Source organism: Pseudophryne corroboree, chromosome 11 (assembly GCF_028390025.1).
Source record: "Pseudophryne corroboree isolate aPseCor3 chromosome 11, aPseCor3.hap2, whole genome shotgun sequence".
Taxonomy (NCBI): Eukaryota; Metazoa; Chordata; class Amphibia; order Anura; family Myobatrachidae; genus Pseudophryne; species Pseudophryne corroboree.
Genome location: NC_086454.1, coordinates 40,423,668 through 40,449,507, shown reverse-complemented (window position 1 = coordinate 40,449,507; position 25,840 = coordinate 40,423,668). Strand labels below are relative to the sequence as shown.

At 49.4% G+C, this 25,840-nt stretch overlaps 1 protein-coding gene across 7 annotated transcripts in view; it reads left to right on the top strand.

Annotated features, from left to right (window-relative positions):
- Nucleotides 1-25,840, top strand: part of STK33 (serine/threonine kinase 33) — a 127,582-nt gene that overhangs the window by 76,821 nt on the left and 24,921 nt on the right. For 5 of the 7 annotated variants that reach the window (XM_063944045.1, XM_063944041.1, XM_063944039.1 and 2 more), the window contains 7 exons: nucleotides 4,295-4,411; nucleotides 10,996-11,109; nucleotides 11,602-11,706; nucleotides 13,348-13,486; nucleotides 17,045-17,133; nucleotides 22,018-22,105; nucleotides 24,439-24,514. In XM_063944045.1, coding sequence (XP_063800115.1) covers nucleotides 4,295-4,411; nucleotides 10,996-11,109; nucleotides 11,602-11,706; nucleotides 13,348-13,486; nucleotides 17,045-17,133; nucleotides 22,018-22,105; nucleotides 24,439-24,514 — 728 coding nt within the window. Of the gene's footprint in view, nucleotides 1-4,184; nucleotides 4,412-10,995; nucleotides 11,110-11,601; nucleotides 11,707-13,347; nucleotides 13,487-17,044; nucleotides 17,134-22,017; nucleotides 22,106-24,438; nucleotides 24,515-25,840 lie in introns of all 7 variants that reach the window. The other 2 variants (XM_063944042.1, XM_063944040.1) reach the window with 1 other exon arrangement.

Here is a 25,840-nt window from a genome sequence, read left to right as displayed (position 1 = left end):
CAGGGCAGATGGGTGACACTCCGTCAGGACCCGGAGCTTTCCTTGGTTTGGCCCTTTTGAACAGTGCCGCTACCTCTTCTTGGGTCACTTGCAGTGCCTGGAGTTGGCCGTCAGTGTTCGGGGCATCGAAGAGGTGATTGTTTGGATCGCAGGGGACTTCCTTTGCGAACCTGCAATAAAAGTGGTTCAGCACGTCTGCTAGGTCTTGGTACATGGTGGTGGACTTCAAAGTTTTCTTATAGTTGGTTATGGATTGCATTCCTTTCCATACAGATACGGGGTCTGCGTAAATATGATCATCCTAATGGAGAGGCGGCTGCTTGTGGTTCCAAGGGTTGTGTGAAATCCAGTCCCCGAGGGGTTAATGGTTTGCCCACAGGATTATTGTGAATGCGATTCTCATTGTACTGCTTGCAGTCTACTCGGTAACACAATATGTAGCAACAAGGTTATCCAGTCTTATTTGAATCTTAAAGTAAACTCATTACTTAGTGCATTTTTAATCCATTAAATGTTTTAAATTACATTGAGAAAGACCATGGAAAACGTCTCACTATTTGCAGTTGGAAAACAGTCTTATGCTAATATTTAATAACCTTTATCATACATTGATCTTAATAATTGGCTTTGTAATTTTTTATTTGACAATAGGCTTGACTAGAACTTCTATTGGGAAACAGTGGAGTGGTGCTGCCACCTTGTGGGACAATAAGAAAAGGCAACCATTATTTCAATAGATGTTCCTTCTCCTTAGATAAGTGTGACAATGTATATACTGTCTACAGCGGAACTACAGTATAGTTAATTCTTTTTTGAAACTGGAAATAGAAGATTTTTATGGCCAAGAAATGACTGTGATCAGGAAAAACATGTCCTCTTCACAGGACGAGAATAAATAGTTTAACCGCTGTAACCGGCGTTTTATTAAGGCAGTTTAAGGCCGGTGCTACATCTGTGTTTTACAGGCAGCATTTTATATTTCAGAAAAAATATATTTTATATTTAAAGGGCAGCAGCTACCCGCTCTAAGTAGCGGTAAAGGCTAAGAGACTGTCATCTGCTTTCCCACTGGCTGAAACGCACAAGCTGCATTTACAGTACAGTTTTCACAGAACAACCCTGCAGTGTACAAACCCGTCTCACACCTACTGTAATCGGATTCCAAGGCGTAGGAGCAGCGTTATCCTACGGAGCTGAATACAAAATGCTGCTCTAAAATGGAGGTGGAGATGCTAGGACATCGTAAATATGTTGATCCAAGTATGTTAACATTTTACACATTATTTCACCATGAAGAACACCCTAGAGACTCTGGATAAGAGAACATTTCAGGAATGAGTTTACATATTCCATCCTGTGCAGGATTCCTGACCAGGGCCTGATGTGTGTAGTTTATATGTTCTCCCTTTATTTTTGCATGGGTTTCTTCCTAGTGCTCAGGATTCCGTCCACACAACAGAAACACACTGGTTGTATGATTGGCTGTAGAAAATAAACTGTACCCTTCTGCATGAGAGCGAGTTAGGGAACATAGGGGGCTATTCAGACTCATCAGGGGGATATTCAATTAGAGGTGAAACAACATTGGGTGCAAAAAATGGCAGTTTTTTCACACTTTTTTCCGATTCTTTCCCCCCGATGTTTTCGGTAGAAACAGCGGGGCTCTTTCCGGGGATTTGGTTTCAAATGCCTGAGGCAGGTGAAATAAAATCCCTGATAAGCCGCGTCTTGCGCCGGCTTATCAGCGCTAATTAGATAGCCCGCGGCGATACAATTAGCCCCGGTTACTTACCAGGGCTAGTTGGATATTCCCCTAAGTTGGCAATTAGCGAAATCGCAAACAGGTGATTTTTGTCTGTATACGCCGCAATCGCATTGTGGCGGGCCATATTTCTGTGATGCGATAGCAATTGGACGGCCCCCAGCCGTCCAATTGCAAAACTGCTACCGACTCTTTTGCAATTGGACGGCTGGGGGCCAAAACTGCCACCGACTCTGAATAACCCCCTGTAAGCTCCAATGGGGAAGGGACAGATGGAATGATATATTCACTCTGTAGAGAGCTGTGTAATTGGCACCAGCCAATCCGATCCAATATGCAAATTGACAGGAGCTGATTGGCTGGTGCCTTTATCACCTTGCACTTATCACTGGTTTATTACTTCCTTATGCCTTCTCCAGGTTAATGCGTCTGTCCCAATGTACCTTCCTAATAATACACACTTGGGGCTATGACAATAGAACGCGGCACTTTTGCAGATCTTATACTTCTGCCCGTATCAGTTTATTGTTTGATTATCTGTAATACTCGCTATCTTTGTAATAAAACCGCGCTCTGAGTGTCTGCTGCATGGCAGCAGAAGATAATGTCCAGGTATGACATCACTGGCTGTCTCACAGCTGGAGATAATCGCTGCAACTTCTGTAACTTTGTTTTTTCTTTTTCTCACCGAGTTAAAGTTGTTCATTTTATGTCCTTTTCATCTATTAAATTACCACGTTTTTCTGCCATGCGGCTGCCTCGGCATTAGGACACCGAGTGCTGCGGTTACTGCAGCTGACAGGGCGGCCAGATGGTGTGTATATTACTTTTTATGAACAATCTCCCAGTTACTTAATGTCTGTTCTGTAAATTGATGAAGAAAAGTCTTAGATTAGAGGAGACTGGGCGGCCGGGACGGTTGTTACGCACTCAGATTTAAGAGTCAGGATTAAATGGGCACCCACTCGTGTGAGAACTCCAAATCCAAGCATGGTGATAGAGGGGTGGGGGTGGGGGTCACTCTCCTAATAAGTGTCTGTTCCTCTGGAAGAGCTCGATGCTTTAGGAGAATATTATAACTGCGCGACAGGTCGTCCTTTTAGCGCGGCCGCACTAAGCGAGGTCATATAAAATCTGCTACGTTTTACTGACTGGCAGAGGTTGGTTTTGTATTTGTTTATGAAGCTTCCTTCCAGTTTCAGTTTTTAGTTTGTATAAATGCAGGGTAAGAATTCTGTATAACTGGTTTATTTCTAAGGTACCTGCTTTAACACCTTCAGCCACTTGGTTTATCCCCAGCAGTGGCTCCGTGCACAGTGGTATACTGTATATGAAGATGCAGTAGTGTGAGTCGGGCCCTAGCAGGTATATTTAAAGGGCCCCATACAATAGGACGATAATGCCCGATTTAATCCGATTTCGAGCATTCGGCCCGATAAATCGGATGAAATCGGGCATTTTGGAGGTGTTTCCGATCCGATGCGTGTTCCCGTGAGCATCGGATCGGATCCTCCAGATTGACCGTGCCGCACTAGCGATCATGTCCGACCCCGCAGGCATAGCTGGGATCACACAAGATACAGCGGATGCAAAAGGACAGCATTCCATGTATCTTGGGCGATCCTGCCGCCTGGGAGGCTGCCGCGGTGATCGCCTGCGACATGACGGTCGGACTTGCTGCATAAGTGTATGGGACCCTTAAGGGAGACGAGGGCGAGACTCGCATATGGCTCTGTGCGATGATACCTTGGTATTACCCCAATGTGTCTGTGTGGACCACCCAGAGCACATGAAGCTGCTCCCACGGTCTGTGTCTCTACTGTATGTGAGACTGAGGGGACACCGTGTCTGTCACAGGAAAGCAGATTTGTCTGTCTGTGTCTGGCTTGTGAAACCCATGGAATAGGGACCTTCTTCCCGGATGCCCTACGCTGCATGACCGCTTTAATTAACATTCCTCAGTAAGCCTGAGTTCCAGTGAGATCAGGATATATGGAAAACACGTCTTAATAGGTAACTGTGTATGGACAGGCTACATTAAGCGTCCTGCACCTGAGCGATTTGCTTTATTCAGTATGAAGTGGATGGGGCATCACATTCCAACCTGGTGATGCGTAAGTAACGAGGTGATAGGTCGTAGGCACAATGCATGGGACGCATCAGGCACGACAGTATACAAACGTTACCTGTGCCTCTATATTCTTATCTATTCTGGTCAGTGGGCAGAGTCGGTGTTCAGACCAGAATATTTGACTCCCTGTCTGAACAGACACAATGCCAGGGGCTGAGGGTCTTCCAGATAACAAACCATAATGCTGTCTAATGGAGTGTCAGCTCCTGTGATCTCCTGCAGGATACAGGAAGAAATCTGTTCCCCCTATGATCAAACCTTTATATACTGTTCCATAAATCTCTCCTGCAGATAAGATCCTGTACACAGCGCTGACGCATGGTGACACTTCCGCCAGCTGTACAGATGATGTTCCACGTGGCCACTGAGGGCTGACGCCAGCCTCCTTTGTTTTGTTTAAGATGCTGAACCCAGAAGGACCGGATGCTTGTAGGAAAATGGCGTCGCAGTGGCCGCGCAGCAGCAGCGCAGAGAACAAAGTTCCACACACACGGATGGATGACGAAGCGGCAATTCAGGTATTATGTGATGACCCCTTTCAGATGATCACATCAGTCTGAGATGGGAGCAAAGCAAAAGGCAAGTAACTTTGTATGTGGACGGGATGTAGTTGCTTTACTGGCGGTCAGGATACCGACACCGGAATTCCAACTGCTTACAAAGCCGGAATGCCGGCAAACAGGGGCTATTCCCACCCGTGGGTGTCCCATGACACCCATAGAGTGGGAATACAACCAGTGGCGAGAGCAGTGAGCTTACTGAGCGCTCTCTCAGCTAATTGGACACTCCCCTCTCACAGCTAAGCCTCTCTGCACGTATGACATCTGCCCCACCTGCAGTGCAGCATGGTCTTACGCAGGTGCATAGTTACTTGCTTCTTTTTGCTTTGCTCCAAACTTAGAATCAGTCCCATTGTGTTTCTATCACACAACAGCGTCTGCTCATTGTATATACTGTAAGTAACTCTGTCACGCTCAGAGCTCTTGTTACAGAGATCAGACACCTGTGCATGTAACACCTAAGCTGTGGCAGGGGGCGATATTCCAGCCCCTTCTCATCATTTCCTATTACATTTGGAACTATTTGTCAGACTCACTCCTTGATGTCACCCCAGTCTCTCCCATCACCATCCACATTCTCCTTGCTGTTCACCAGGCATACGTGTTATGTAACTGTATGGATGATGTGCTGTAGGTATGTCACTGACTGTGGCTATATACATAGATCTGTGATCCCACATGGCCAGGGGTGTGTCACGTGTGTGTGTGTTATGTAACTGTATGGATGACGCATTGTAGATATGTCGGTAAGAGATTGATACACAGATCATTAGCAGCACCACATGTTCCTGTATGGATGATGTGTTGTATGGATGATGTGTTGTATGTATGTATGTATGTATGTATGTATGTATGTATGTGTGTATATATATATATATATATATATATATATATATATATATATATATATATATACAGGTTGAGTATCCCATATCCAAATATTCCGAAATACGGACTTTTTTGAGTGAGCGTGAGATAGTGAAACCTTTGTTTTTTGATGGCTCAATGTACACAAACTTTGTTTAATACACAAAGTTATTAAAAATATTGTAATAAATGACCTTCAGGCTGTGTGTATAAGGTGTATATGAAACATAAATGAATTGTGTGAATGTAGACACACTTTGTTTAATGCACAAAGTTATAAAAAATATTGGCTAAAATGACCTTCAGGCTGTGTGTATAAGGTGTATATGTAACATAAATGCATTCTGTGCTTAGACTTAGGTCCCATCACCATGATATCTCATTATGGTATGCAATTATTCCAAAATACGGAAAAATCCCATATCCAAAATACCTCTGGTCCCAAGCATTTTGGATAAGGGATACTTAACCTGTATATAATCTCTCAATAGGTGATTCATTGCGCTCTTCACACCATCGCCAGGGGCTATGCCCCTTTAACCCTTGCACCCCCTTGGGGCGTGCAATATTTTTATTATATGGAGTATCACCTCCAATCATAATTTTGTGAGTGGTTAGATATTGCACGGAGAAAGGGCGTGTGATGGTAAAGGGGCTGTAGCCCCTTACGATGGCAGGAACATTGCACGCAGGGCACGATGATTCATCTAGTACATTGGTAATGGAACAGTGGTAAATTACCCCAAATTGTGTAAAAATGAAATTCCTGGGGGTAATGGACGGTCGCGCTGCCGAGACACAGCCCCGTCCAGCCCCGGCCGGCTCGCGATGTGACGTGCTGACGTCACACCGTGCTCCCTCACGCCCGCCTGTCCTGCGCTGTCCTGTCCTCCCGCCCGCGGGCCGTCAACCCACACACAGAACTTGAAGTGTTCTGTGGCTGACCGCTGATGGAGTTCCGCAGAATCAGACAGTGGCCACATAACAGTGGGAAATTCCTACTGACACTACTGAGGTGAGGATGTGACCCTCTGTCTCCTAAAAGTCGTGTACCCCCCCCTTCCCCCCTCATCCATGTTTCTTACATTCATTCTGGTGTTTTGGGGAGAAAGTGTTAATTAACCCATTCATTGACAAAGAATAATTGGCGAAAAAAATAAAACTACATTCTCTATCTATCTATCTATCTATCTATCTATCTATCTATCTATCTATCTATCTATCTATCTATCTATCTATCTATCTATCTATCTATCTATCTATCTATCTATCTATATACATACATACATACATACATACATACATACATACATACATACATACATACATACATACAGGTTGAGTATCCCTTATCCAAAATACCTCTGGTCCCAAGCATTTTGGATATCGGATTTTTCCGTATTTTGGAATAATTGCATACCATAATGAGATATCATGGTGATGGGACCTAAGTCTAAGCACAGAATACATTTATGTTACATATACACCTTATACACACAGCCTGAAGGAAATTTTAGCCAATATTTTTTATAACTTTGTGCATTAACAAAAGCGTGTGTACATTCACACAAATCATTTGTTTCATATACACCTTATACACACAGCCTGAAGGTCATTTAATACAATATATTTAATAACTTTGTGTATTAAACAAAGTTTGTGTACATTGAGCCATCAAAAAACAAAGGTTTCACTATCTCACTCTCCCTCAAAAAAGTCCGTATTTTGGAATATTCCGTATTTCGGAATATTTGGATATGGGATACTCAACCTGTGTGTGTGTGTGTGTATGTATATATGTGTATATGTATGTGTATATATATATATATATATATATATATATATATATATATATATATATATATATATATACATACATACATACATACATACATACATACATACATACATACATGTTGAGTATCCCATATCCAAATATTCCGAAATACGGAATATTCCAAAATACGGACTTTTTTTAAGTGAGAGTGAGTTAGTGAAACCTTTGTTTTTTGATGGCTCAATGTACACAAACTTTGTTTAATACACAAAGTTATTAAAACTATTGTATTAAATGAGCTTCAGGCTTTGTGTATATGAAACCTAAATTAATTGTGTGAATATACACACACTTTGTTCAATGCACAAAGTTACCAAAAATATTGGCTAAAATTACCTTCCGGCTATGTGTATAAGGTGTATATGTAACAAAAATGTATTCTGTGCTTAGACTTAGGTCCCATCGCCATGATATCTCATTATGATATGAAACCACTCTAAAATATGGAAAAATCCGATATCCAAAATACCTCTGGTCCCAAGCATTTTGGATAAGGGATACTCAACCTGTATATATGTATGTATGTATATGTGTATGTGTGTATATATATATATATATATATATATATGTGTATATAATGTAGTTTTCACACGGTATCTCAGAAATGCCATATAAACAGTGATGACCAGTATATATGCACAATAATATATGATTTCCTTCCTTTCAAATCAAGCTGGTGACGTTGACGTATCAAAATATTTTTTGGGGTAAAAGGTAAAAAAAGTTCTCTGACCTAGTAGGTGCTGTGGTTGGGGGAGTGGCGTGTGCGTGGGAGACGCAGATGGGGGAGGGATTGCGGGGGTGGGGCAGGGGGAGGGGGGGGTGGGGGATGCCGCAGGTGGAGGAGGGGAGTCCTGAGCCACCGCGGGTGGGGGAGGGGCGGTTGCAGACTGGGCACGAATGGGGAGGTGTTGGGGGCGGATGGGGGAGGCGGTATGTTGATGCTGGTGGGGGAGGGGCAGGTGCGGGGGCTGCAGATGAAGGAGAGGGTCTGGAGGTGCTGTCCGTGGGGGAGGAGCGGATGCAGGGGGGGATTGGTTTGGGGGAGCGGTTCCAGAGGTGCTGCGGGTTGGAGAGGAGGGCAATTGGTACTGGGGGTGCTGCGGATGGGGGAGGTGGTCGGGAGGTGTTGTTGGTGGGGGAGTGGCGGAGAAGTGGGGGCCATGGATTGAGGATGGGTTTTGGAGGCGCTTCGGGTGGTGGAGGGGCAGGTGCAGGGCTGTTGCGGATGGGAGAGGGGTTACGGAGGTGCTGCAAGTGGGGTAGGGGAGTTAAGAGGCACAGCAGGTGGGGTAGGAGCGAGGTTGACACGGATGGGGGAGTGGCAGGTGCGTGGGTGCCGCCAGGGCCGGCTCCAGGCCTACTAGCACCCTGAGCGAGAACATTTGAAAGTGCTCCCCCCCCCCCCCCCCCATAAACGTGCTCCTGGAAAAGTGGGCGTGGTTTTGCATCTTTATATTATCCGACTATATATATATTTTCACCCCCCCTACACACACACACACACAATTAGCAGCCTTACACAAAACGCCCACAGTAGTGTACTTTACACATAATGTCTCCAGTATAGTGTACACATACGCCCCCAGCAGTGCCAGATACACATACGCCCCCAGCAGTGCCAGATACACATACGCCCCCAGCAGTGCCAGATACACATACGCCCCCAGCAGTGCCAGATACACATACGCCCACGCCCCCCAGCAGTGCCAGATACACAGTATATGCCCCCTGCAGTGCAAGATACACTTGCCTCCGCGTGTGGATGCGGGACAGCTGCACTGAGTCTGCAGCAGCGTCCGTCCCTAGGCCCGCCTCCTAGCTGAGTCCTATCAGTGGCTGTGTGTGCCAGCGAGGGGGAGTGCTGTGGGTGGACTAAAGCAAAGCCGCCGGTGGGGGAGGGAGGGGCGGGTGTTTGGTGCAGAATGGAAATAGATGCAGCAACGAGTGATCAGGCATGGAGCGTGACCTCCGCATTTTACGTGCATCAGCTACTCGCTAGAAAGTCTGGCCTGCATCCAGCCACCTCTCCTATATATTTGGGCAGATCTGTGACTGAATGGCTATACATACGTACATACATCATTAGCCGCCCCACATGGTCCTGTATGGATGACGTACTGTATGTATGTCGGTGAGAATGGCTATATATACATCAGTACCCCCCCACATGGTCCTGTATGGATGACGTGCTGTATGTATGTCAGTGAGAATGGCTATATATACATCATTAGCCGCCCCACATGGTCCTGTATGGATGACGTGCTGTAAGTATTTGAGAACACTTCACATTTATGCTCCTTTAATCAAGAAGTTGGTAAAACACTTGTTGGCTTTGGAGACGTTTGAGTCCATTGTCCGGTTCCCTGTAGCAGAGATTATGTATGTATGTATGTATGTATATAGAGATGAGTCACAAGGTTTAGCGCATTGTGTCTCCTTCCTCTAGAGAAATTGTCACAGTAACGCAACACAACACACTTTCCAACTGTGACACCTATGACAGGCAGAGGGGTATTTAGTACATAACAATGGAAATTCAGCTGTCATTTACTTGTCAATTGGGCCTTTCTGCTGGCTAATGGTAATTCCAGGTGGTTATCAGTGAGGTCTTTCCTGTCCACACAGAGTGGGTAACCGTGGGCTGAGTCAGTGACCGCATTGTTAATTGGTTACAGTGATTATGGGAGAGTTATGCAGCAGTGAATGTGGAACCATTGTGTCTTGATAGCTACACATCATTACTTCGCTGTATCATGGATGGATAAGCCTCATCTGGTCTGGCGTCATAGGTTATCTTCCACTGATGCCGTTTCTGTCTTTTAGGGTTAGGCCCTGGGGGGCAGCCCTAGCCGCTACCCCCTGATAGTTAGTCCTTGCTGCCACCCCCGGAGGGTTAGGATAGGGGAGTGTGGGGGTAAAAATACTTACCCGCCGACATCAGGATCATTAATGACGGGATGCTGTGTCCATCATGTGACGATCGTTGGCCTCCCGACTACCGGGATAACATGCCGAACCCGATAGAACCTATCATAGTATGTGGGGGAGATGTACTAAGCCTTGGAGACTGATAAAGTTGAGAAATCAACTACTAACTGCTATGATACAGGCTGTGTTTACAAAATGACAACCAGGAGCTGATTGGTTGGTAGTTTATCTCTCTCCACTTTATCTCTACCCAAGGCTTAGTACATCTGCCCCTGTGTGTGTGCTAAAATCCCACCTCCCTACACAAAGCTCTTTGCCCCATTACCTACTGCTGGTAGGGGTACTTTACTTTCTTATCAGACTATAGAGTGGAGGAACTGGGGGGGAAAGCAGAAACATGAGGAGTTGAAGGGGCCACGGAGGGCTACACATGGGTGCTCGGAGAGGGGAAGGGGCAGGTACAAATGTACCGGGCCTCTGTAGGGGTCCACAACCGTGCCCAAATGTACAGCATGCCACCCAGTACCTACTGTAGGACCGTCTGAACAAAGTAAGTCACGCCATTCCTCTTAAGTGTTTTTATATAAAGGCAGAACTCTGGGGCAAATGTATTAAGCCTGGAGAAGTGATAAAGCAGTGATAAGTGCAAGGTGATAATGCACCAGCCAATCAGCTCCTGTCATTTTTCAAATCTGTAATGATTGGCTGATGCGTTGTCACCTTACATTTATCACTTCTTTATCACTTCTTTATCCCTTCTCCAGACTTAATACATCTGCCCCAATATTTTCTGCACCCTACAAATCCAGGATACTCCTGTCTCCTCTCCATTGTACATAGAATCCAGTACACTGTTACCTCTGTTTTCTCTTCCTGACTTGCTGATATGACTTTTATTATGTTTCAGCAAATTTACGCATTTGGCAAGAAGTTGGGGCAAGGAAGCTTCGGAGTGGTGATTGAAGCTACTCACAGGGATACCGGCAGGATATGGGCAATTAAAAAAGTAAATCGAGAAAAGGTAAAAAAAAAAAAATTGTACAGTATTTATTGTATAAAGCTGCATTGGTATTTTATAGCCCCCAGTAGAGAGCCGTCTCCATGTGTGTTATAGCGGAATGGAGCTTTTGTAATCCCCTCTCTGCAGGACACACACTCAGGGGCTGGTAAAACGCACTCAGCACTAGTGACCCTGAGCGCAGCGGTGTAACCTCTCTCTCTCATCACTGTGGGTGGAAATATTGCAACCGCTGATTTATCTAATGCTGGCCGCACGCAGGCTGGTCCTGCTGCCGAACCCGGGGGGCTGTATCAGAGCTGTACCATTATGTCCGCACACATAAGCTGAAGGCCAGAGATGGAAGATGACAGCCCTTCAGGCTGCAATGACCAACATACAATAACAAGCAAATAGAATACAACGAAGTAGCATGCATGTCTCAACGTTGCAGATCCTAATATAGGTTCCTTGTAGATTATACTTACTTTTTGTGTGTTTTTTTTTTTTTCAAAGGCCGGAAGCTCCGCAGTGAAACTGCTGGAACGGGAAGTTTCCATCCTGAAAAGAGTTAATCATGATCACATCATCCACCTGGAGGAAGTGTTTGAGACCCCCAAGGTTAGGCCCTGCACCCACCTAGTCGCCACTTCCACCTAGTACTTCAACCCATTACAGCATCTACTTCGCCTTGCTTCCACAAGTTCACCGCTTCCACGCATTAATGTGTCTATCTGGTCAGGCTTTTACTTGGTTCTCACTCCCACTTGGCTCCTACTTCCCACCCATTAATGTGTCTACCTGGCCCGGTTCCACTTGGTTCTCACTACTACTTCCCACCCATTAATGCGTCTACCTGGCCTGGCTTCAACTTGGTTCTCACTCCCACTTGGCTCCTACTTCCCACCCATTAATGTGTCTACCTGGCCCGGCTTCAACTTGGTTCTCACTCCCACTTGGCTCCTTCTTCCCACCCATTAATGTGTCTACCTGGCCCGGTTCCACTTGGTTCTCACTACTACTTCCCACCCATTAATGTGTCTACCTGGCCTGGCTTCAACTTGGTTCTCACTCCCACTTGGCTCCTACTTCCCACCCATTAATGTGTCTACCTGGCCCGGCTTCCACTTGGTTCTGACTCCCACTTGGCTCCTACTTCCCACCCATTAATGTGTCTACCTGGCCCTGTTTCCACCAGGTTTCTCGCCATCACCTCTTCCATGGTTCACTGCTCTGCGGGAAGAACTGGAGCAGCTGACGGAGTTTGCTACCGCTCGCAGTAACCTGTGATTAGGAGGGGCGGCTGCTAGATGCATTAGGCCATTATTTACAGAACACGATAGTCCGTTCTTGTCCTCTGTTCTGTGTTTGCTCAGGATAATAAATGTATAAGGTCCCGGTGCCACATTGTGCTCTACACCAATTCCTCTCAATGATACGCCCTTCACCAATGAGTAGACCCATCTGCTGAAGTTCTCGTGATTATGGGGGGGAAGTATTTTGACCTTGTGCCAGCAACTGTCCTACCTCTGTAATAACACCATCTGTTGTGGCTGACAACAAGAAACAATAGCTCCCACTTAGAGCTGACGCCTTGCGTACATGATTCAACATTTAAGCTCTATAGGCAATATCACTACAGGGATCGGTGTAGTGGGCACAAAGGGATCAGAGACCAAACCACAAGGAGGGCCTTGCCGGTAAGCCCGCGTTTCATACCATAGCGTAGACCTAAAGTAGTTTCTAATTTGTTCCCTGATAGAAGGATAACTGGTGTTTTAATAAATGTTTCCTATGTAGCAAACCGTTTCTGAGTCTGAAGAGAAGCCCCAGACCAATTCATGTGGAAGCAAAATATAATTTATCTTGAAACAAATGAAAAGAGGGAGCAACTATGTGGGTCCTCACCTGGACTGTATTCTTACCAACTGCCTAACTAACACCAACTCGCAAATTTCTTTGGGTACCCTACTGCCAGGTAGCAGGATCCCCAGGTAGCCCACCCAGGGGTAAGAGGTGCATAGTTGAGTAACTCACTAGAAGTGAATCTCAAGACCCGAGGGCCCGATGGGATCTTATTCATCCTCTGCTTCTACGTAGTCACAGGATTGTTCAGTCTGGACTAGCCGAAATTAAGGAGATGACCGATTCACGTCTTCAGCGCGAGCTGTGAGCCTTCTGCCAAATCGGACTATGCTCCAAACGTGTAATAAGTGCATGTGGTCTGTTCCGCCCTCTGAAGCTGATGCGTTTGTTTTGCAGCGGATGTACCTGGTGATGGAGCTGTGTGAGGGTGGGGAGCTGCAGGGTATTCTGGAACGCAGGACGCATTTACGGGAGAGTGAAACGAGACACGTGATTCACAGCCTGGCCTCCGCCATAGCCTATCTTCACAAGAAAGGTATTCTGGTGGCTGACCAATGATATACTGTGGGGGAACATTGCTAAAAAGTGTCCGGATAACATACTTTTTGGGGGAAAGTGAAGAAAGGTCATACACACTGCCAGGGAGGGGGTGGTGGGTGCCACCGGGCCAAGCCACAAGCATAAGGGCACAGGTGGCCCCATCTGCCTTGGGTTAGTGCTGATGTTTGTAATAGAACTAAAATTAATTTTATTTTTTAAAATGCGTCATGGATGTAACAGCGTCACAATCCTGGCTTCCATAGGAGAGGAGACGCTGCCTGGCATGTCTTATGGGCGATATAAATGAGAGAGAGAGCCAGGATGCAGAGAGCAAGTGAGGGCAGTGAAGTGGATAGAGAGAGGGCCGAGGAGCAGAGAGAGAGAGAGGTCTGGGGTGCGGAGAGAAAATGACAGGGGGCTGGGGTGCGGGGAGAGAGTGAGAGCAGAGATGTGGAGAGGGAGAAAGAGAGAGGAAGGGTCGGGATGCGGAGAGAGGAGGCTGGGGTGCAGAGAGAGAAAGAGAGAGGGAGGCTGGGATAGCGAAAGAGATATGGCACTAGGGTGTAGTGAGAGAATGAGAGGGCTGGGGTGCAGAGAGAGAAAGCGAGAGAGAGAGGGAGGGCTGGGATGCGGAGATGGAGAGGGCTTGCCCAAAGAGAGAGTGAGGGCGCTGGGGTGTGGAGAGGGAAAGAGAGGGCTGGGCTGCGGGGGGGGGGGGGGGGGGTCTTAAGAGTGTGCTTGGGTACGGAAAGAGAGGGCTAGAGTGTGGAGAGTAAAAGGGCTTGGGTGTGGAGAGAGAAAAAGAGGGCCGGGATGTGGAGATGGAGAGGGCTGGGGTGTAGAGAGAGAGAGAGAGGGCTGTGGTGCGGATCTAGAGAGCCGTGGTTCGGAGTGAAAGAGAGAAGGCTGCGGTGCAGAGAAGGAGGGAGGTCCGGGGTGTGGAGAGAGAGAGAGAGAGAGGGAGGTCCCGGGTGTGGAGAGAGAGAGAGGGAGGTCCGGGGTGTGGAGAGAGAGAGAGAGGGAGGTCTGGGGTGTGGAGAGAGAGAGGGAGGTCTGGGGTGTGGAGAGAGAGAGGGAGGTCTGGGGTGTGGAGAGAGAGAGGGAGGTCTGGGGTGTGGAGAGAGAGGGAGGTCTGGGGTGTGGAGAGAGAGAGAGGGAGGTCTGGGGTGTGGAGAGAGAGAGGGAGGTCCGGGGTGTGGAGAGAGAGAGAGAGAGAGGGAGGTCCGCGGTGTGGAGAGAGAGAGGGAGGTCCGGGGTGTGGAGAGAGAGGGAGGTCCGGGGTGTGGAGAGAGAGAGGGAGGTCTGGGGTGTGGAGAGAGAGAGAGAGGGAGGTCCGGGGTGTGGAGAGAGAGGGAGGTCTGGGGTGTGGATATCGTCTCTGTAACAAAGCAGTTATTGACAAGTAAAATTCAAATACGCCAGAAATTAATTGACAAATACAAAATAATCAATATCCGGAAGTAAATCTATAAAATAATAAAAACATACATGTACCAATCGGTACCTAGTGCATTGTGCTTATGTGCAATTAAATGTAAATTTGAATTTAATAAAGACCAATGAAATAAAAAGTAACCATAAAACAAAGTAGTAAATTTCCTTCCACTGCACATTGTGTGGCCTGATGTTAGTGTCGTCCTGCACGTCTTCAGTAGTGGGAAGAACTGCAGTTCACATTGAAGCAGCGAAAAGATCGTCCCCTATAGCTCGCCCTCTGCTGGCACCTCTGTGACATTGCAAATGTATGCTATGACATCTGCACATATACATTATGACCAGGCCCTTTCAGAGGTTCATAAAGGGTATCCGTTCACATGGTCGACCATGTTATGGTCGACAGTCATTAGGTCGACCACTATTGGTCGACATTGACATGGTCGACACATGAAAATGGTCGACATATGAAAAGGTCGACATGAGTTTTTTAACTTTTTCTTTTTCTTTTGGGGAACTTTTCCATACTTTACGATCCACATGGACTACGATTGGAACGGTAAAGTGTGCCGAGCGAAGCGGTAGCGGAGCGAAGGCACCATGCCCGAAGCATGGCGAGCCATGCGAGGGGACGCGGTGCACTAATTGGGGTTCCCAGTCACTTTACGCAAAAAACGACACCAAAAAAAGTTAAAAAACTCATGTCGACCTTTTCATGTGTCGACCTTTCATGTGTCGACCATTTTCATGTGTCGACAATGTGTCCATGTCGACCAATAGTGGTCGACCTAATGACTGTCGACCATAACATGGTCGACCATTTATACCGGAACCTTCATAAAGGCCTGGGGAAACCAAAATTAAAAGACCCCCCTCCCTCCCCATACCCTCGGTCTTAAAATAAAAATGCATATAAAGTGTATTTTAAACTGATTTTAATGCTTCACTTTCTTAAAATGTACAAATAAAATACTATATACTTACAGTATACTGATGTACTGGATTAATGGAGATTTCAAATTAGAAGTGCTTTTCTAGTTTAGACACTAAGTTTGAACTTTCATTACTTGGAAATTACCAAATTCGCAAATATATACTACGCTTGGGTTAGTTTTTTGTTGGGGGGCAGTGATCCTACCAGTATATTTTTGGATTGTGGGAGGAAACCGGAGTATCCGGAAGAAACCCACTCAAGCATGGGGAGAATATACAAACTCCACACAGTTATGGCCTGGTAAGAACTGAGCCCGTGACCTCAGTGCTGTGAGGCAGTAATACTGACCATTACACCATCCGTACTGCTTATTATTGTTATTGTTGTTATTATTATTATTATTAATAATAATAAAAATGGAAAGTAAGAAAGCCTTTTAAACAGAACATTTTGTAGGTACAGATGGGTCCTCCTTTATCTTGACTTCTTTGCTGCGCCTAGGCACACCATGGTTTATTAACATAAACCCTTCATCTATTGTTCTCGGTTGCAATACAATGCAGAGAACAATGCAGCAGGAGATTAAGTCATTACAGCAGGGGATTAAGTCTGATTGACCTGGCTCAATTAATCCTATTAAAGTCCAAGATAAACGTGGACCCATCTGTATGGGCAATTTTCGAAATGATTCGGAATAAAAACCCAAAGTATTACACAAAAGAGGTAATAACTACATACTCTCCTAGAATATGTACCTGTTGCCTGCTCTTATACCCTATTATGTGGAGCAGCTTCTGTAGACCGTGTGTATATTTGATGACTTCTGTCTGAGTTGTACAAGGCCTCTGAGCCCTGATTTGATTTTTGTACTCGCTGCACCCTATACTTCTGCCTGTTCTCTAGGATGCGTGGAGCTTTCCCGGCATAGAGTTTTCGTGTAAGTGGAAGCACTGTGCTGAAAGTGTAATACATTCAATTTAGAAATCTCCACTGTCTTCCGCTATGTATCAACGTCGGCAGAGCTCCTCCCAGTAACTAGCAGAGGAGGAGCTTGGTGACCTGTGTTATGGGACGTCAGATAATAGTCTCTGCTCATTCCTTTTACTGGCTTTCCTGAAATGTCTGATGACCGCTTCCTGGGTGAGATGACATAAGCCGTATCACCGTGTTCCCATGTCATTGCAGATGTTGTGCACAGGGATCTGAAACTAGAAAACATATTAGTGAAGAGTAATGAGCAAGCAGACGATGAGGAGATGATACTGAACATTAAGGTGAGACACAGTATGAGATGTGTGATCCGCTCCTCATCACTAAATTCTCTAACTCCCCCTGTGCACTGTGTATGGCGTCCCTACCGGTGTGTCCCTGTGTCCGGGTTCCCTACTGGTGTGTCCCCTGTGTCCGGCTTCCCTACCGGTGTGTCCCCTGTGTCCGGCTTCCCTACCGGTGTGTCCCCTGTGTCCGGCTTCCCTACCGGTGTGTCCCCTGTGTCCGGCTTCCCTACCGGTGTGTCCCCTGTGTCCGGCTTCCCTACCGGCGTGTCCCCTGTGTCCGGCTTCCCTACCGGCGTGTCCCCTGTGTCCGGCTTCCCTACCGGCGTGTCCCCTGTGTCCGGCTTCCCTACCGGCGTGTCCCCTGTGTCCGGCTTCCCTACCGGCGTGTCCCCTGTGTCCGGCTTCCCTACCGGCGTGTCCCCTGTGTCCGGTTTCCCTACCGGCGTGTCCCCTGTGTCCGGCTTCCCTACCGGCGTGTCCCTGTGTCCGGGTTCCCTACCGGTGTGTCCGGGTTCCCTACCGGTGTGTCCGGGTTCCCTACCGGCGTGTCCCTGTGTCCGGGTTCCCTACCGGTGTGTCCGGGTTCCCTACCGGTGTGTCCGGGTTCCCTACCGGCGTGTCCCTGTGTCCGGGTTCCCTACCGGTGTGTCCAGGTTCCCTACCGGTGTGTCCCTGTGTCCGAGTTCCCTACCGGTGTGTCCGGGTTCCCTACCGGTGTGTCCCCTGTGTCCGGGTTCCCTACCGGTGTGTCCCCTGTGTCCGGGTTCCCTACCGGTGTGTCCCCTGTGTCCGGGTTCCCTACCGGTGTGTCCCCTGTGTCCGGGTTCCCTACCGGTGTGTCCCCTGTGTCCGGGTTCCCTACCGGTGTGTCCGGGTTCCCTACCGGTGTGTCCGGGTTCCCTACCGGCGTGTCCCCTGTGTCCGGGTTCCTTACCGGCGTGTCCCCTGTGTCCGGGTTCCCTACCGGTGTGTCCCCTGTGTCCGGGTTCCCTACCGGTGTGTCCGGGTTCCCTACCGGCGTGTCCCCTGTGTCCGGGTTCCTTACCGGCGTGTCCCCTGTGTCCGGGTTCCCTACCGGCGTGTCCCCTGTGTCCGGGTTCCCTACCGGCGTGTCCCCTGTGTCCGGGTTCCCTACCGGCGTGTCCCCTGTGTCCGGGTTCCCTACCGGTGTGTCTGGGTTCCCTACTGGTGTGTCCCTGTGTCCGGGTTCCCTACCGGCGTGTCCCCTGTGTCCGGGTTCCCTACCGGCGTGTCCCCTGTGTCCGGCTTCCCTACCGGCGTGTCCCCTGTGTCCGGCTTCCCTACCGGCGTGTCCCCTGTGTCCGGCTTCCCTACCGGCGTGTCCCCTGTGTCCGGGTTCCCTACCGGCGTGTCCCCTGTGTCCGGGTTCCCTACCGGTGTGTCTGGGTTCCCTACTGGTGTGTCCCTGTGTCCGGGTCCCTACCGGTGTGTCCGGGTTCCCTACCGGTGTGTCCGGGTTCCCTACCGGCGTGTCCCCTGTGTCCGGGTTCCCTACCGGCGTGTCCCCTGTGTCCGGCTTCCCTACCGGCGTGTCCCCTGTGTCCGGCTTCCCTACCGGCGTGTCCCCTGTGTCCGGCTTCCCTACCGGCGTGTCCCCTGTGTCCGGCTTCCCTGCCGGCGTGTCCCTGTGTCCGGGTTCCCTACCGGTGTGTCCGGGTTCCCTACCGGCGTGTCCCTGTGTCCGGGTTCCCTACCGGTGTGTCCAGGTTCCCTACCGGTGTGTCCCTGTGTCCGAGTTCCCTACCGGTGTGTCCGGGTTCCCTACCGGTGTGTCCCCTGTGTCCGGGTTCCCTACCGGTGTGTCCCCTGTGTCCGGGTTCCCTACCGGTGTGTCCCCTGTGTCCGGGTTCCCTACCGGTGTGTCCCCTGTGTCCGGGTTCCCTACCGGTGTGTCCCCTGTGTCCGGGTTCCCTACCGGTGTGTCCGGGTTCCTTACCGGCGTGTCCCCTGTGTCCGGGTTCCCTACCGGTGTGTCCGGGTTCCTTACCGGCGTGTCCCCTGTGTCCGGGTTCCTTACCGGCGTGTCCCCTGTGTCCGGGTTCCCTACCGGCGTGTCCCCTGTGTCCGGGTTCCCTACCGGCGTGTCCCCTGTGTCCGGGTTCCCTACCGGCGTGTCCCCTGTGTCCGGGTTCCCTACCGGCGTGTCCCCTGTGTCCGGGTTCCCTACCGGCGTGTCCCCTGTGTCCGGGTTCCCTACCGGTGTGTCTGGGTTCCCTACTGGTGTGTCCCTGTGTCCGGGTCCCTACCGGTGTGTCCGGCTTCCCTACCGGCGTGTCCCCTGTGTCCGGCTTCCCTACCGGCGTGTCCCCTGTGTCCGGCTTCCCTACCGGCGTGTCCCCTGTGTCCGGCTTCCCTACCGGCGTGTCCCCTGTGTCCGGCTTCCCTACCGGCGTGTCCCCTGTGTCCGGCTTCCCTACCGGCGTGTCCCCTGTGTCCGGGTTCCCTACCGGCGTGTCCCCTGTGTCCGGGTTCCCTACCGGCGTGTCCCTGTGTCCGGGTTCCCTACCGGTGTGTCTGGGTTCCCTACTGGTGTGTCCCTGTGTCCGAGTTCCCTACCGGTGTGTCCGGGTTCCCTACCGGCGTGGCCCCTGTGTCCGGGTTCCCTACCGGCGTGGCCCCTGTGTCCGGCTTCCCTACCGGTGTGTCCGGCTTCCCTACCGGTGTGTCCGGGTTCCCTAATGGTGTGTCCGGGTTCCCTAATGGTGTGTCCGGGTTCCCTACCGGTGTGTCCGGGTTCCCTACCGGTGTGTCCGGGTTCCCTACCGGTGTGTCCCTGTGTTCGGGTTCTCTACCGGCGTGTCCCTGTGTTCGGGTTCTCTACCGGTGTGCCTGGGTTCCCTACTGGTGTGTCCCTGTGTCCGAGTTCCCTACCGGTGTGTCCGGGTTCCCTACCGGTGTGTCCCCTGTGTCCGGGTTCCCTACCGGTGTGTCCGGGTTCCCTACCGGTGTGTCCGGGTTCCCTACCGGTGTGTCCCTGTGTTCGGGTTCTCTACCGGCGTGTCCCTGTGTTCGGGTTCTCTACCGGTGTGCCTGGGTTCCCTACTGGTGTGTCCCTGTGTCCGAGTTCCCTACCGGTGTGTCCGGGTTCCCTACCGGTGTGTCCCCTGTGTCCGGGTTCCCTACCGGTGTGTCCGGGTTCCCTACCGGTGTGTCCGGGTTCCCTACCGGTGTGTCCGGGTTCCCTACCGGTGTGTCCCTGTGTGTCCGGCTTCCTACCGGTGTGTCCCCTGTGTGTCCGGCTTCCCTAACGGTGTGTCCCCTGTGTGTCCAGCTACCTCCCCGGTGTGTCTGTGTGTCCAGCTATCTCCCCGGTGTGCCCCTATGTACGACGTCCTCCCGATGTGCCCCAGTGTACGACGTCCTCCCGGTGTGCCCCTGTGTACGACGTCCTCCCGGTGTGCCCCTGTGTACGACGTCCTCCCGGTGTGCCCCTGTGTACGACGTCCTCCCGGTGTGCCCCTGTGTACGACGTCCTCCCACTGTGCCCCTGTGTACGACGTCCTCCCGGTGTGCCCCTGTGTACGACGTCCTCCCGGTGTGCCCCTGTGTACAAAGGGCCTAATTCAGACTGGAATGCTGCTGTGGGAGCCTTCGCTGTCTGATGCCCCATTAAATTGACGCTGCGACCCTAAACATGGGGCGGTAGCCATCTGCCTTCGCAGCTAGGATGCGTATGTAGAGGGCTACTCGACAGATGCGAAAGCATCGCCGCCGTTTGATGCTTTAACATGTCTATGGGGGGGGGGGGGCAGGACCCGGCATGTAGGGCGGACTTGCCCTGTGCTGGGCCTCCCCCCACATATCAGAGCCCCTGTGTGCGACGTCCTTCCCTGTGTGCGACGTCCCTCCCGGTGCGCCCCTGTGTGCGACGTCCCTCCCGGTGCGCCCCTGTGTGCGACGTCCCTCCCGGTGCGCCCCTGTGTGCGACGTCCCTCCCGGTGCGCCCTCCCGGTGCGCCCCTGTGTGCGACGTTTCTCCCGGTGCGCCCCTGTGTACAGCGTCCCATCGGTATGACCCTATGTAGGGCATTATCATTTGTTTCTCTGTCCAGAATGTGATGGGCCTCTCCGTAACCCTAAGTACCTGACCATGTACGCCCGTCAGTCTGTACTGTATTCCCATTGCTCAGACCCTAAACCTTTTCTAACCTTCCACTTTGTTTCCCTTTATATTGTGATCTATGAGGCATGTATAAGTAGAGCGCACAGCGCTTCAACCACAATACAACAAAAACATTTCGAGTTGATGATGTCCTTTGTCTTATTGGTCTGGATTCCCTGCGGAGACCCTTCTGAGTGTGACCGTAGCAGTGTTACGTTTGTTTAAGCAGAATTGTAAATGTGCGTCCCTTGCAGATAGGAACAAGACATCTGCCACTGTGTGTATTGGTTTATATTCACGTAGTGTGTGAGGATGACATAGGTTACCTCGGCAAACTATGAAACTGTAACAGGCAAATAGGTGAACAGCCTAATACCACGGTGATGTTTGGCGGCACATCACCCGTGATTGAATAGCTCCCTTTAGTATGATGATCGTCGTCATCGGGGTGAGCTTGCGCTAGCCTGTACATTGTGCATATGATGCGCCTGGAAACATTCATGTCTGCTTTCCCTGGATTTTTGTCATTGCACCGTCACTGACCTTGGCCGGAGGCGGCATTACTGCCCAGTTACACATCACTATTTGCCAGTGTACAACTCTGCATCACACATACCTAGTTCCGGAGCAGTGCGAGAACATGCAGAGGAGTGTACTGTACTGTACACTTCTTAATGCAGTGTTAGTAAATGTCCTGTGATGTATCCTACATGTGTGTTTTTGTCTGGAGTAACCATGCCAGGTTTTCATCTCCCATAGGTTACAGATTTTGGTTTGGCGGTGCAAAAGGGGGGAGTTGGTAGTGAAAACATGTTGCAGTCTACGTGTGGGACCCCTATATACATGGGTAAGCAGACACGTGGAACTAGTCAGGTTGTCTTATTACTGATTTCTCTTATAACATATTAAGGTTTATGTAATATAACGATACACAGAATTTAATTAGGATGTGACCACGATTATACCACTGCGCCCTCCACACTGATGATGTAGCCCAGATTATGCCACCGCACCCTTCACACCGATGATGTAGCCCATATTATGCCACCACTCCCTCCACACCGATGATGTAGCCCAGATTATGCCACCACTCCATCCACACTGATGATGTAACCAGATTATACCACTGCGCCCTCCACACTGATGATGTAGCCCAGATTATGCCACCACTCCATCCACACTGATGATGTAGCCCAGATTATGCCACTGCGCCCTGCACACTGTTGATGTAGCCAGATTATACCACTGCGCCCTCCACACTGATGATGTAGCCCAGATTATGCCACCACTCCATCCACACTGATGATGTAGCCCAGATTATGCCACTGCGCCCTGCACACTGTTGATGTAGCCCAGATTATGCCACAGCGCCCTCCACACTGATGATGTAGCCCATATTATGCCACTGCACACTGTTGATGTAGCCCAGATTATGCCACAGCGCCCTCCACACTGATGATGTAGCCCAGATTATGCCGCTGTGCCCTCCACACTGATGATGTAGCCAAGTTTATGCCACCACTCCCTCCACACTGATGATGTAGCCCAGATTATGCCACCACTCCATCCACACTGATGATGTAGCCAGATTATGCCACCGCACCCTTCACACCGATGATGTAGCCCAGATTATGCCACCACTCCCTCCACACTGATGATGTAGCCCAGATTATGCCACCGCACCCTCCACACCAATGATGTAGCCCATATTATGCCACCACTCCCTCACACTGATGATGTAGCCCAGATTATTCCACTGCGCTCTGCACACTGATGATGTAGCCCAGATTATGCTGCTTTGCCGTCCACACTGATGATGTAGCCCAGATTATGCCATTTTGCCCTGCACACTGTTGATGTAGGCCAGATTATGCCACAGCGCCCTCCACACTGATGATGTAGCTCAGATTATGCCACTGCACACTGTTGATGTAGCCCAGATTATGCCACAGCGCCCTCCACACTGATGATGTAGCCCAGATTATGCCACTGCACACTGTTGATGTAGCCCAGATTATGCCACAGCGCCCTCCACACTGATGTAGCCCAGATTATGCCACTGCACACTGTTGATGTAGCCCAGATTATGCCACAGCGCCCTCCACACTGATGTAGCCCAGATTATGCCACCGCTCCCTCCACACTGATGATGTAGCCCAGATTATGGCGCCGTGCCCTCCACACTGATGATGTAGCCCAGTTTATGCCGCAGTGCCCTCCACACTGATGATGGAGCTATGAGTGGGGCTTCCTATGTGGCGGAACCCATGGGTAACCTCCCCAACTGCCCTGTTGGTAATCCATCATTGATTACATCTATTGTATGCTGTTATCAACTGCTTGCTGTCAGATACAGTATATACGTGTCCATTGTACAATATTCTGTAATAAACTTTTCTGCCCCGGGTTTCCTCCAGTGGTGCCCCTTGCGTGGGCAGAACCTCCAATCTAGTTCTGCGTGCTCGGCTAAGGACGCCCAGATTTTACTGAACGTGCCACAGTCTGCGAACTAGACCATGAAAGCGCTCCATGTGCGGCCGTTTTGTTTCTCTGCTTCCTCATGACCTATAAAGATTTTGATTGGCAGTTCAGACCAATACACACTGCATGTATAGCCTAAATGCATGGAAAGGATTCTACATCACAGGGAGCTCGGTGTGTGTCCAGTTTTGTACGTAGCCCAGAATAGATACCTCAAAAAATAAAAAAATATCATCTCCTGATAAATTTCATTTCAGCCATTTTGATTCTTTAGGCCATTTCTTTAATAGGGTGTCGGTTTACGCCAGCAAATCTCGGCAGTGGATGTGAATAGAATGAAATATACCTGGGCCCAAGACCAGTCCGGCCTGAGATTTGTTGATGCAGCGTTAGCAGCCGCCACATCAAAGATGTAAAAGAATACTGTACCTTTTGTACGGCTGCCCCATCTGGCTGCCCTGTCACTCAGAACAATTAAAAAGTCACCGATCATCTAGATATTTAGCCAGTCATCACTTCCATGGGGGGAAACCATAAACTGCAGAAGTCTGTACATAATTCATTCCCACATCTGCTGCCTCTGTCTCTCATCTGGGAATAAATTAGGCCCCATCAGCACATTGGCCGCGCTGTGTGTTTAAGCATTTATAAGTGTTTTGTGTATTATTAATATTAGTGTTTGTCCTTTTTAACTGGCAGCTCCCGAAGTCATCAACGCCCACGATTACAGTCAGCAGTGTGATATCTGGAGTATCGGCGTTATCATGTACATGCTGTAAGTATCCGGTCGTCGCCTGTAGAACTGGCGTACAGTCGGCCATCTTGTGGTTGGGGCTGATCTTCAGTGCGCAAAAGCTGGGTACACACCGGAATGATCTGGCCACTGTAACTATGTCAGCATTGCAATGTCGACTCCACAATGTTGACATCGGGATGTCACTGTTGATGAGGGGGAGGGGTTTAGTGTTCGGCATTACTGGGAGGGTTAGGAATTAGGGTTAGGGGGAGAAGTACTCACTGCTATGCTGCAGCATTGGATGTTTGCATCAGAAGTAACGGTCACATGGCCGCCGGGACACTGGACCTGTCACTGTAAAGATCCACTAGACCACCAAGGACGGATATCCAACATTTCATTGTGTCGACTTATTATCCGGGTAGACATGATGAATTTCGACAGTTCGACACTCTCGGCATTCTTTTATCGATTTGATGACTGGTGACCAATCGTAACGCACCTGTACAAACTGCATGATCTGCGGTACGATGACACAATATATGGTTGCAGTATTGATGTTGGGGTGCTGCATTGTACATCCCATGTGATGTGCAGCACTGCAGACGGGAAGTGGTGCAGTACAGAAGATCTACAGTGACTAGGCAGGCAGTCATTGGTTCGACCCCATGTGGTCAACAGGGACAAACGGTAGACAGTTAAAAGGAAGACGGTGGATTATGTCGGCATGACAATTGTCAACACAGAAATGGTTGACGCAATGTTTTTAAGGTTTTTTGGGTGTCCTTTTGTGTTTCATCGTATGTGACCACAATCAGTCGAAAAGTGTACCCACGGGGGCTCGCTACGCTTCGGGCAAGCGAAGGTTACTATTCCCAATCGTAGTCCACGTGGATAGTAAATCAAGCAAAAGTTGGGAAAACATGTAAAATACACCAAAAAACGTGTGTTGACAATTGTCATTTTGACACTTTGAAGCTGACGCCCTATTGACTGTCGCCCTATCATCCGGCTACCGATGGGAAAGTGCCACCAGACGTTTATCAAATGGGTGTATACATTGTATAATGGTTGATGCGATCCATCGCAGTTTGCAAGATTGGTCAGTATTGGGCCTAATTCAGATCTGATCGCAGCAGCAAATTTGTTAGCTAATGGGCAAAACCATGTGCACTGCAGGGGGGGGCAGATATAACATGTGCAGAGAGAGTTAGATTTGGGTGGGTTATTTTGTTTCTGTACAGGGTAAATACTGGCTGCTTGATTTTTACACTGCAAGTTAGATTTCAGTTTGAACACGCCCCACCCAAATCTAACTCTCTCTGCACATGTTATGTCTGCCCCACCTGCACTGTACATGGTTTT